The 12,602-nt window shown below is 45.1% G+C and overlaps 1 protein-coding gene across 1 annotated transcript in view; it reads left to right on the top strand.

Moving 5' to 3' along the window:
• The window catches only part of GLB1 (galactosidase beta 1), a 94,556-nt gene that overhangs the window by 53,632 nt on the left and 28,322 nt on the right, over positions 1-12,602 (top strand). The window contains exons 10-13 of the mRNA XM_021718621.1: positions 1,088-1,162; positions 5,391-5,480; positions 9,078-9,191; positions 11,881-12,012. Coding sequence (XP_021574296.1) covers positions 1,088-1,162; positions 5,391-5,480; positions 9,078-9,191; positions 11,881-12,012 — 411 coding nt within the window. The remainder of the gene's footprint in view (positions 1-1,087; positions 1,163-5,390; positions 5,481-9,077; positions 9,192-11,880; positions 12,013-12,602) is intronic.

Genomic DNA, 12,602 nt, shown 5'->3' with positions numbered 1-12,602 from the left:
GTGGATCACACAAGTCATGCTTCAGTATATGTTTCATAAGAATATGGAAATACCCTTGTTCATAGTCACTGTGGATTTAACATTGATACAACACTTTATCTACCAGTAAGATGGGTATTTTTCCTACTCCAGGCTACCCCCTTTCAGAGTCTGTTTTGACACATACCTGTGTCTTTTTTTTTTTGCCACTCCCCAATCTTCCACTGCTTTTTTTTTTTTTTTTTTAATTATAAAGATATGGGGTACAATTCAGAGTTAGGTATACAAACCATTGATTATGCAGGTACCCTTGTTGATGAGATACGCCCCTCCCTCCCCTAGCAGTTTCCCTTAACTGCCAATCCATCCCCCCTCCCCTGATAGTTTCCCACTACTGCCAATCCCTGTCTTATAGTATTATAATTGTTCAAGGCCCACTTATGAGTGAGAACATATGGAACTCTGTTCTTTTTTTCTGTGATAGATCACTGAGTATGATCGATTCTAAATCCATCCAAGTTGCTGCGAAGTCCATATGTTTGTCCTTTGTGGCTGCATAATATTCCATTGTGTATATGCACCACTTTTTTTTTATCCAGTCCAGCTTCAGTGGGCAACATGGTTGGTTCCATGTTTTTGCTATTGTGAATAGAGCTGCAACAAACATACATGTGCAGGTATCTTTTTTGTAGAATGATTTGAGTTCCTCCAGGCATATTCCCAATAGGGTAATTGCTGGGTCATATGGAAGGTCAATTTCTAGCCACACTGTCTTCCAAAGAGGTTGCACTAGTTTGCATTCCTTTTTGTCTTCCACTGTTTACCCTCTTTCTCCCTACTTGTTTTTGCTCTTTCACTTTGTAGTCTTTTGTTCTATAATTATTTGGGTGATTCCTGGAGCTTAAAACCCAGGCCTACACTTACAGGTAAAAACTTGACCAGACCCTGTTTTGGAAGAAGTCCCTTGTTCCTTTGTCTTTCCAAAAATCACTAGCACTCTCCTTTGAATCTTTGACCTTCCCTTTGAAAAACAAGTTGTATGCATATGTTTCTTGAAAGCTTAACAGCTTTTTTTTCTCTCGCTTTCTATTTCTACTCTGGTTTATAGTTTGAGAAAGTACCAGACGGTCCCATCCCTCCATCCACACCAAAGTTTGCATATGGAAAAGTTGCTCTGAAAAAGGTAAGAAAAAAATAACAGAAACGTTGAAATGAGATGGGAGCGAGGAAGTGAAATTTAGCAGCAGTGAGTGAAAGTGCGATGCTGGGGAATTGGTTTGTTGTTTTTCTGTGAATTTGTTTTCTGCAAGCCTGATTGCGTCAGTGATGTTTCTGGGAAAAATGTCAAGATGGAGGTGAGAGATACTCATGCTTATTGATGGGATGAGCAGGCGGGACCTTGTGGGAGTAGTGAGCATCTTAGATCATTTGGGTCATTTTGGTTCCATTATCAGTTGTCAAAAGTTGTGTCAGGAGCCTTTGTGGCGATAACACACCACCTCATTGTTCTGGCTGGTGGGGCTCTTGTCCTTAATTCACCTTTTTTTAAGGAGTTCCCAAAAATCGCAAGCACTTTCTGCCCGTGATATACATTCCCCTCCATCTCAAAATCAAGTCCTAATTTTTTTTTTCCTTTGGGTCTCACTCCATCACCCAGGCTGGAATGCAGTGTCACGCTCACGGCCACCCCAGCCTTGACCTGCTGGGCTCTGGCAGTCCTTCTGCCTCAGCCTCCCAAGTAGCCGGAATTACAGGCACGCGCTACCACACCCGGCTAATTTTTTTTGCTTTTTTTTTTTTTTGAGTTGGAGTCTCACTCTGTGGCCCAGACTGGAGTGCAGTGGCCGCTCCCGGCCACCGCAGCCTCGGCCTGCTGGGCTCCGGCGATCCTTCCGCCTCAGCCTTCCAAGCAGCCGGAATTACCGGCATGCGCTACCATGCCCGGCTGATTTTTTGATTTATTGTAGAGATGAGGTCTCGCTGCCCAGGCGGGTCTCGAACCCGCGGGCTCAGGCAATCCACTCACCTCAGCCTCCCAAAGGCGCGGGATTACAGGCTGAGCCACCAAGCCCGGCTTTTTTTTCTTTATTGTAGAGACGAGGCCTCGCCAAGTTGCCCAGGCGGGTCTCGAACCCGCGGGCTCAGGCAATCCACTCACCTCAGCCTCCCAAAGGCGCGGGATTACAGGCTGAGCCACCAAGCCCGGCTTTTTTTTCTTTATTGTAGAGACGAGGCCTCGCCAAGTTGCCCAGGTGGGTCTCAAACCCGCGGGCTCAGGCAGTCCCCTCACCTCAGCCTCCCAAAGTGCTGGGATTACAGGCTTGAGCCACCACGTCTGACCCATGTCCTAATTTTTATGGTCTGTGGTTTATATGGTAAAGGGGACATCAGGGGAAAAACTAGAAATTAATCATAAATCGGAGTTAAGGGCATTGTCTTCTAGGAAAAGAGAAAAAGCAGACCGGTTTTATTTTCTAGTCTGAAGGAGTGACGTAAGCCAAAGTCAATTTGTTTTGACCATCTGTGCCTTCAGGTTTTCCCCTTCTATAATCCAAAACTCCTACATGTATTAATGCATAAGAAAAAAAATGAACAGCTACTTATTTCTCAAGAATCTTGATATCCTAAAATAGCATCATACGTTCTTATCTTTAAGCAAAATGCTAAACATGATTATATAATTTTTCCATTCAAGAAGCCCTTTGACAGGGTTGGTTGGTTGGGCTTTTCTAACATTTTCCACCTAGTGTCAGATAATGTGTGCTACATTCTACAAAGAATGTGGTCTCTCTCTCTCTGATAAGAATCTTTCTTTAGATTAATCAAACTTTAATCACACTTGTAAAAGGAACACCTTCTACTGGTTCATTGCTATAGCTACTTAAGGCAGAGGTTGGTTTGTGTTAGAGCCGTGAGAAATTTATTTTTATGCAACAGAAAATAACTCTAAATGTTCAAAACAACAACACCACCAAGACAAATCTAGCATAGTACCAAAGCACATTCTTTTTTTTCCCCCTACACCCTCACCCTCTAAGTCCAATCAAAAGCACATTCTATTTACCATGAAGGAAAGTTGTGTGAACAGAAATGACTTTTCCTTGTTAACTAAATGTATACTATTTGTTAGCAAATTGGCATATAACAGTTAAATTTATGTAGAGCAGAGTTATATAGAATAAAAGCTTTTACTGTGAGTTGAATGCCTTTAGTTGTCAAGGTGGGAAAACATCCATGCGAGTAGCTGGCTTGATGAAATTTTTTGTTGTTGTTGAGTTGGAGTCTCACTCTGTCGCCCAGACTGGAGTGCAGTTGCATGCTTCCAGCCACCACAGCCTCGCCCTGCTGGGCTCCAGCGATCGTTCCGCCTCAGCCTTCCAAGTAGCTGGAACTACAGGAGCGTACTACCACACCCAGCTAGTTTTTGCTTTATTGTAGAGACGAGGTCTCGCCAAGTTGCCCGGGTGGATCTCGAACCCGCGGGCTCAGGCAATCCACTCACCTCGTCCTCCCAAAGTGCTGGGATTACAGGTTTGAGCCACCGAGCTCGGCTGATGAAATTGTAATTAACACTTTTTTTCCCCTCCCCTACCTTGAGGAGGTGAATCTCCTCTCTCTCTCTCTCTCTCTCTCTCTCTCTCTCTCTCTCTCTCTCTCTCTCTCTCCGCCCCCCTCTCTCCTCCTCTCTCTCTATCTCTATCTATCTCGCTCTCACTCTCTTTCTCCCTATTTTACTTTCTGCTATTGTTTTGGTAAACACAGACCCAAATGATCTGCACATTGGCCAGGCCATGTGCTCTTTGAGCTATGGCCACCTTGCTTTCTTAGCTTTGGATTTGTCCTCTACCTAAGGGAGGTGAATCCTCTGTCTCTCCCATTTGCTCTTAAATAAACTATATTTTCCAATTTTTTTTAATTACAAAACAATTTTTAAGATTTTTTTTTTTCCCTCAAGATACTACATATCAGCAAGGTAACTGTAGAAAGTGTTTATAAAATTCCTGACCAGTAATCCCAGCACTTTGGGAGGCCGAGAGGGGGGAATTGCATGAGCTCAGGAGTTTGAGACCAGCCAGGGCAACAGAGTGAGACCTCGTCTATACAACAAAAATAAAAAAATTAGCCGGGCATGGTGGCGGGTGCCTGTAGTCCCAGCTACTTGGAAGCCTGAGGCTGAAAGAACACTTGAGCACAGGAGGTCAAGACTGCCATGAGCCATCCTCTTCATGATCACACCACTGTGTTCCAGCCTGGACAACAGAGTAGGACCCCAACTCAAAAACAACAAACAAAATTTGTTGACCAATATCATGCCACAGAAGGCCCTGGGTGTTAGAGCCAAACCAAACTGCAATCCTGGCTCTACCATTACTCAAGTGAGCTTCTCTAAATCTGTTTCCTCATCTGTAATATGGAGAAAGTAATGCCTGCCCCACTGCATTAAATGAGATAGTGCATGTAACATGCAGAGTATGTAGGCACGCAGTGACTGGAAGCTGTTGTCGTTGTTATTGCTGCGATGGAATATATATTCTGGGTTGCAAGAAGACACAATCCCTTGGATTAAGTGTTTATCTAGTATCTGCTATGTTCTGGGCATTGGAGGTGAGCATAGTACCCATCTTACCCTTAAGGAGCTGACAGTCTGCTGAGGAAGACAGAATGATATGCTATAACTCAGTGATCTATCACAGAAACAAAAAACAGCATACCACATGTTTTCACTCATAAGCAGACCCTGAACATTTACCAGAAATACGGTAAGAAAAGGATCGGCAGTAGCGGGATACTGCTGGGGGTGGGGGAGGACACAACATCAATAAGAGTACCTGATCTCAAACCAGGCAAAGTGGGGACCAAAGGGAGGCCCAAACTTTACCTGTACGATGACCACTTGTACACCTAATCCTGAATTATACCCCACATCTTTAAAAAAAATAATGACACGCTACAGGCAAGTCCAGGGGAGGCTGAAGTAACTAGGAAGTATTACGTATTAAAGTGATGTCATAATGGCATTTCAAATGTTAGTTTAATGTAATTGGCCTCTAGTTGCTATTTTTACGTGGTAGCTACTTCACTTGGGGGTGTTGGGAGAGGCTTTACAAGGAGGCAGTCTCTGAGCCTTGGTTTTCATTCGTTTTAAAGACCTTTTATAGATCTCTGAGCAGGGTGAGTTTCTGAATAGGTATGTTTGAAACTTTTTAAACTACCATCATTTACATTTTTCATCATGAGTTAGGGAGTAGATGGAGAGGACTAAAGGTGACTGGAAGCAGCATTGAGTGGTTTGAACAATGTGGGTTTGCGTGGCATTTGGTCAGATCCACATTTGGAAATGATGCTGCCCTCTGCTCTGATGACCAGCACAGGGGCCATGAGTGAAGGATGCTGCTTTTGTTTCTTTTCAGTTAAAGACAGTGGAGGCAGCTCTGGACATCCTGTGTCCCTCCGGGCCCGTAAAGAGCCTTTATCCCTTGACTTTTATCCAGGTGAAACAGGTAGGCCTGCAAACGTAACGCTTCACCTTTTTTCTACTTGTAAATCTGTACTCTCTGTACTGCCTTGTGGTTCCTGTCCTGAGGACAGGGGCCAAAGTGGTGAACAAATGGATCAGACCCCAGGTAGGTTGACCCTGGATCTCCAGGCCCCCTTGAGCTTTCCATACTGCACAGTGGGTGGATCTTTCCTATGTTACCCCCGTGTCTTATCACTCACACAGGAAGTAGCTCATCTTGCTTCCACATCATTCTGTGCAAGTTATAAACTGAGTGCACGGACTGATCTAATTAATTCATCTTTTTTACTGAGCATCAGTGGAAGTCATTATTTTAATCCTCAAAAAAGACAATTTATTTCTTCTTAATTAGCTCAATGGTATAGCAGACTGGGTTCTTGGCCATTCTTTTTCCTGCATTTGAAGAGAACAGAGCGTGTGTGTGTGTGTGTGTGTGTGTGTGTGTGTGTGTGTGTGTGTGTGTATGTATTTCCAGACACTGCTTCATCTGTTTTTCCCAGTTTTTTATTTTGGAAAATCTCAAATTTAAAAAAAGTTGGAAGATGAGTACAACAAGTACCTGTATATGTTTTAGCTACTTTCACCGATTGTTACGTTACTTCACTTGTGTGTTGTTCTCTCTTGTGTGTGTGTGTGTGTGTTTTTGTCAACTGCTTTCCTTTTTTAGACCATTTATTAATTGTCAACACCATGACACTTTACCCTTAAATACCACACCTTATATCTTTTTTGAGTCGGAGTCTCACTCTGTCACCCAGGCTGGAGTGCAGTGGCACGCTCACAGCCACGCAGCCTCGGCCTGCTGGGCTCAGGCAATACTTGTGCCTTAGCCTTCCAAGTAGCTGGAACTACAGGTACACGCTACCATGCCGGCTTATTTTTTGATTTATTGTAGAGAAGAGGTCTTACCAAGTTGCCCAGGCTGGTCTGGAACCTGTGGGCTCAGGCAATCCTCTCACCTCAGTCTCCCAGACTGCTGGGATTATAGGCGTGAGTCACCACGACCTGTCACACCTTATATCTATTAAGAAAAAGAACATATCTTACGTGACCTCAATACAATGATCACACTTAAGAAATTTAACATCAATACAATCCTATTATTTAATACACATCCTATATTTAAGTGTCCCTGATCATTTCAATAATGTCTTTTATGGCTTAATTTTTTTGTTCAATCCAGTTTCCAATCTGTGGCCACATGTTGCATTTAGTTATACTATCTCTTTAGTTCTCTTTCCTCTGAAACTATTCCCACGGCTGTTTCTGATGACGTGGACATTTTTGAAGATTCAGGGTGTTTGTCGACTGTTCCTCACTAGATTCAGTAAAACATTGTTAGCATGAACACAGCAAAGGTGATGTGTCCTTCTCAGGGCAGGATATCTGAATTTTTGTTTGGATTCTCTTCTGAAACTCAGGATTTTGTCCTGGCTCGCCCTTGCTGGTGTCCACAGCCAGAAGAAAATAGGCAAAGTCAATTACTAGAATTCTAAGGATGCCATTACTGCTGGGGCAGATTGTTTGAGGCTTTCCTTTTGGACCAGGGATGTCAGCATCTAAAGCTGTTTTCTGACGTAATGATGGGTTGCAGCTTAGACTCTCAACTGTCTCTTTCCCCCGAGCTCCTCCAGTTTTGATTGACTTTTTTTTTTTTTTTTGAGTTGGAGTCTCACTCTGTTGCCCAGGCTGGAGCGCAGTGGCACACTCACGGTCACCCCAGTGTCGACCTGTTGGGCTCCGGCGATCCTTCTGCCTCAGCCTTCCAAGTAGACAAAACTACAGGCATGCGCTACCACGTCCAGCTAATTTTTGTTTTATTGAGGAAGCTGCGGGCTCAGGCAATCCACTCGCCTCTGCCTCCCAAAGTGCTAGGGTTACAGACTGAGCCACTGAACCCAGCCATTTATTATTTTTTTTAGAGGCAAGGTCTCACTATGTTGCCAAGCCTGGACTGGAACTCCTCCCATCTCAGCCTCCTAAGTAGCTGGGACTACAGGTGCATGCCACCACGCCCGGCTTATTGACTCTTGTTTTGTTAGAGCAGATTTAGCCCAAGAACCTGGAGAAGGTTTTACTTCATCTGTTGACTTTGTTTTTATATATCTTGCTTTTTTGTTGGATTTTCTTAGTTTTGCTTCTGTTGGCAGAACTTCATGTCTTGGTTTTGTTGTTATTTGTCTTTTGTTGTCGGTGGTGGTGTTGGTCTATTTTTTTTTTTTTTTTTTTTTGAGTTGGAGTCTCACTCTGTCGCCCAGACTGGAGTGAAGTGGCCACTCCCGGCCACCGCAGCCTCGACCAGCTGGGCTCCAGCGATCCTTCCGCCTCAGCCTTCCAAGTAGCCGGAATTACAGGCATGCGCTACCACGCCCGGCTGATTTTTTGATTTATTGTAGAGATGAGGTCTCGCTGCCCAGGCGGGTCTCGAACCCGCGGGCTCAGGCAATCCACTCGCCTTAGCCTCCCAAAGGCGCGGGATTACTGGCTGAGCCACCGAGCCCGGCTGTTGGTCTATTTTTTTTTTGGCGATTGGGGGGAAGAAGAAAGAGAGAGAGAGAGAGAGACTGGACTCCAGTGTAGTGCAGAAGCCCGTGTTGTTGGTCTTTATTGGCTTTGTTTCTTGAGTTAACATCCATAATGTTTGCTTGATATGGATTACCCTGTAGTGACTGTGGGCAAATGATTTAACCTGTGAGGGTTCAGTTTCTTCTTGTCAGAAAGGGATGCTTGGTAAGACATTCTTCAGGGTTCCTTACAGTTTACTATTATGATAGTTATTGTATGATCTAAAAATGTAAAGCTGGCCAGGTGTGGTGGCTCAAGCCTGTAATCCAGCACTTTGGGAGGCTGAGGCAAGAAGATTGCCTGAGCTCAGGGGCTCAAGACCAACCCGGGCAACTTGGTGAGACCTCGTCCCTACAATAAATAAATAAATAAGCTGGGCACGGTGACACATGCCTGTAGTTCCAACTATAACTTAGAAGGCCGAGGCAGAAGTATCACCTGAGCCCAGCAAGTCAATGTCGGGGTGGCCATGAACATTCCACTGCACTCCAGCCTGGACTACAGAGTGAAACTCCGACTCAAAAAAAAAAAAAAAGTAAAGCCAAGTATAGTGGCTCACACCTGTAATCCTATTGGTTTGGGAGGGTGAAATAGGAAAATCACTTGAGGCCAGGAGTTCAAGACCAGTCTGGGGAACATAGGAGGACCTTATCTCTATAAAGAAAATTTAAAAATTAGCCAGGTGTGATAGCACGCACCTTTAGTCCTAGCTACTTGGGAGGCTGAGGAAGGAGGATCAATTGAGCCCAGAAGTTCAAGACTGCAGTGAGGTATGATTGTGCCACTATACTCCAGCCTAGGCAACAGAATGAGACCCTGTCTGCTAAAAAAAAAAAAATTTTTTTAAAAAGCCAGTTTCCTTTTTCAGATTGAATTTTCCTGGAGGTGGGGGAAGTTTTACATTCCTTACGGTTTTCAAAACATCACTGTCATACAGATCCAGGGTAACCAAGTTCACTTTAAATGAACGACAAGGATGACTTGATGCATCTCTCTTAAATCCTTTTCTAACCAGTATTTTGGGTTTGTGCTGTACCGAACAACACTTCCTCAAGACTGCAGCAACCCGGCACTTCTCTCCTCCCCCTTCAACGGAGTCCATGATCGAGCCTATGTCGCCGTGGATGGGGTAAGAATCATCTCTGAACTATGCATGTTTGCTCTGAGGGTGGAGGGATGAGTAGTCTGCACTTGTTGACATGGCATTTGAAGTCTTTGCTCACCACTTGCTGTGTGACCTCATGCAGGCACCATCTGCCTGGAATACACCCCCTTCTTTACCCTGAGGGTTATGCTCAAGGCCCCACCCACCCTGTCGGAAGCCTTCTGTGTCTCCCCAGTCAAGACTATCCTTCTCAGACTGACCACAGCATGTTGTCCATGTTTTCTTTGTTTGCTTTTTAAGGACAGGGTCCATTTCCAATTCATTTGTGTATAAACCACTATACAAAGTTCAGTGAGGCCAGATGTGGTGGCTCATGCCTGTAATCCCAACACTTTGTGAGGCCAAGGTAAGAGGATTGCTTGAGCCCAGGAGTTTGAGACCAGCCTAGACCACATAGTGAGACTCCCATCTCTACTGAAAAAATTAACTGGGCATGGTGGCGCCTGCCTATAGTCCAAGCTACTAGAAAGGCTGAGACAGGAGGATCGCCTGAGCCCAGGAGGTTGAGGCTACGGTGAACAAGATCATGCCACTGCACACCAGCCTGGGTGACAGAGTGAGACTCCAACTCAAAAAACAAACACAAACAAAAAAGGTCATTGAACATTGTGACTTCATCCTGCATGAGAAATTATATTCTAAAGGATTGCACGTGACAATTAACACTAAGAGGCACAACAAGCTTTGTTTCATGACAAAATGCTGATACCACTTAAGATCTGCATTCGACCAGGCGCGGTGCTCAGCCTGTAATCCTAGCACTTTGGGAGGCCGAGGCAAGAGAATTGCCTAAGCCCAGGGGTTGGAGACCAGCCTGGGCAACTTGGTGAGACCGCGTCTCTATAATAAATCACAAAAACTAGCCGAGGGTGGTGGCTTGCATCTGTAGTTCCAGCTACTTGGAAGGCAGAGGCGGAAGGATCACTGGAGCCCAGCAGGTCGAGGCTGTGGTGGCCATGAGCATGCCACTGCACTCCAGCCTGGGTGACATGAATGAGACACCAACTCAAAAAAAAATTTTTTTTTAAGATCTGCATTGCTCTCGCTGAAATCGTCGTAGGAAAAAACACGTGAAAAGACGTTCAGTTTTGTTCAGAAAATTTTAAATGAAAATATTTCCATTCTCTTGTAAATAGCAGCATTCACCTCAGTGGGCTTGAGTTTCTAAAACATTATGCTGAAAACTGATGGCGATTGTTTCTGGGCTTCCAGCTTAGCTCTGTCTTACTGAACTGTGTTCAGTATCTTGTCAGTTTTTAAAACCTAGCCTTTAAGAAAATTAGGAATATGTTGCTGATAAGAATACCTATTGTTTTTCCTCATGCTATTATGTAATTTTTGTGGTTACTGCATCATGTCAACTATTTTGAGGTGAGAATACTCCACCTAACTCTCTGATTTTATCTTGTTTTATCTGATTTTGTCTCATCTCTCCATGTTGTTTAGAAGCTATTTATTTTTTGTTTTTTTTTTAGTTGGAGTCTCTCTCTGTCACTCAGACTGGAGTGCAGTAGCCGCTCCCGGCCATCGCAGCCTCGACCTGCTGGGCTCCGGCAATCCTTCTGCCTCAGTCTTCCGAGTAGCCGGAATTACAGGCATGCGTTACCACTCCCGTCTAATTTTTTGATTTATTGTAGAGATGAGGTCTCGCCAAGTTGCCCAGGCGGGTCTCGAATATTTTTTTTCTTATGACTGACTTTTGTGCTGTGAGAACACAAAGCAGTTCCTCTAATCCTCTCTTGGCATTTTGCCTGCATTCTCTTTCCATTAAAAATAGATGCTGCCAGCCGGGCTCGGTGGCTCAGCCTGTAATCCCATGCCTTTGGGAGGCTGAGGTGAGTGGATTGCCTGAGCCCGCGGGTTCGAGACCCACCTGGGCAGCGAGACCTCATCTCTACAATAAATCAAAAAATCAGCCGGGCATGGTAGCGCGTTCCTGTAATTCCAGCTACTCGGAAGGCTGAGGCAGAAGGATCGCCGGAGCCCAGCGAGTTGAGGCTGTGATGGCTGGGAGCGGCCACTGCAATCCAGTCTGGGCGACTGAGTGAGACTCCAACTCTTTAAAAAAGAAAAAAAATAGATGCTGCCAGGCTCAGTGGCTCAGCCTGTAATCCCAGCACTTTGGAAGGCCGAGGCAGGAGCATTGCTTGAGCCCAGGAGTCAAGATTAGCCTGGGCAACATAAGAGACCTCATCTCTACAAAAAAGTAAACAATTAGCCAAGCATGGTGGTATGCACGTGTAGTCCCAGCTACTTGGTAGGCTAAGGCAGGAGGATCACCTAAGCCAAAGAGGTCGAGGCTGCTGCAAGCCGTGATCGTGCACTGGACTCCAGCCTGGGTGACAAAGTAAGGCCCAGCCTCCAAAAAGAAAAAAAAAATAGATGCATAGTAGACACGTCAAGGCAAAGGAAACAAACTTAGATCTTTCCGTGCTCTGAGCTGTGTCTGGCAATTTTTCTGTTTAGGAAGCATTGATAGGGGAACTTGGCCACTTGGCCAGTGACTTGGGCTAAGGGACTATCTGAGCATTCCTTACTGAGTCTGCTGACCCTTCAAGGCAGAAGAGTGAGTGCTAAGTCGACTGAGCAGGCTGCCTCTCTTTGCTGATCTTCTTGTCTTCAGGTCAATTCTCATTTGATCTTGAACCCACAGGTCCCCCAGGGAGTCCTTGAGAGAAGCAGTGTGATCGCTCTGAATATCACAGGGAAGGCTGGAGCCACTTTGGACCTTCTGGTAGAGAACATGGGACGTGTGAACTATGGCAAATATATCAATGATTTTAAGGTAGGACAGGCCAAGCTGTTCACCAAACTGTGCCTAATGGTCTGAGGAACTTTGTGTATCCATTTAAAAACTCACACACATACTAGTCTTCCTCTCCATCCCATTAACATAGAAGCAATTTAAAAATTTTTTAGGGCCCAGTGTGGTGGCTCAAGCTTGAAATCTCAGTACTTTGGGAGGCTGAGGCGAGATGATTACCTGAGCTCAGGGGTTTGAGACCAGCCTGGGCAATTTGGCGAGACCTCATCTCTACAGTAAATCAAAAAATTAGCCAGGTGTGGTAGCACGCGCCTATATTTCCAGCAACTTGGAAGGCTGAGGCAGAAGGATCACTTGAGCCCAGCAGGTCGAGACTGTGGTGGCCATGAGCTGGAGCCTGGGTGACAGACAGAGTGAGACTCAAACTAAAAAAAAAAAAATTAAGTATTTAAAGTGTACAACCTGCTGGGCTCGATGGCTCAGCCTGTAATCCCAGCGCTTTGGGAGGCTGAGGTGAGTGGATTGCCTGAACCGGCGGGTTCGAGACCCACCTGGGCAACTTGGTGAGACCTCATCTCTACAATAAATCAAAAAAATCAGCCGGGCGTGGT

Source organism: Carlito syrichta, unplaced genomic scaffold (genome assembly GCF_000164805.1).
Source record: "Carlito syrichta isolate Samal-C Ts95f unplaced genomic scaffold, Tarsius_syrichta-2.0.1 Scaffold313175, whole genome shotgun sequence".
Taxonomy (NCBI): Eukaryota; Metazoa; Chordata; class Mammalia; order Primates; family Tarsiidae; genus Carlito; species Carlito syrichta.
Note: the sequence above shows the minus strand (reverse complement) of the source record. Positions and strands in the feature narration are given on the sequence as shown.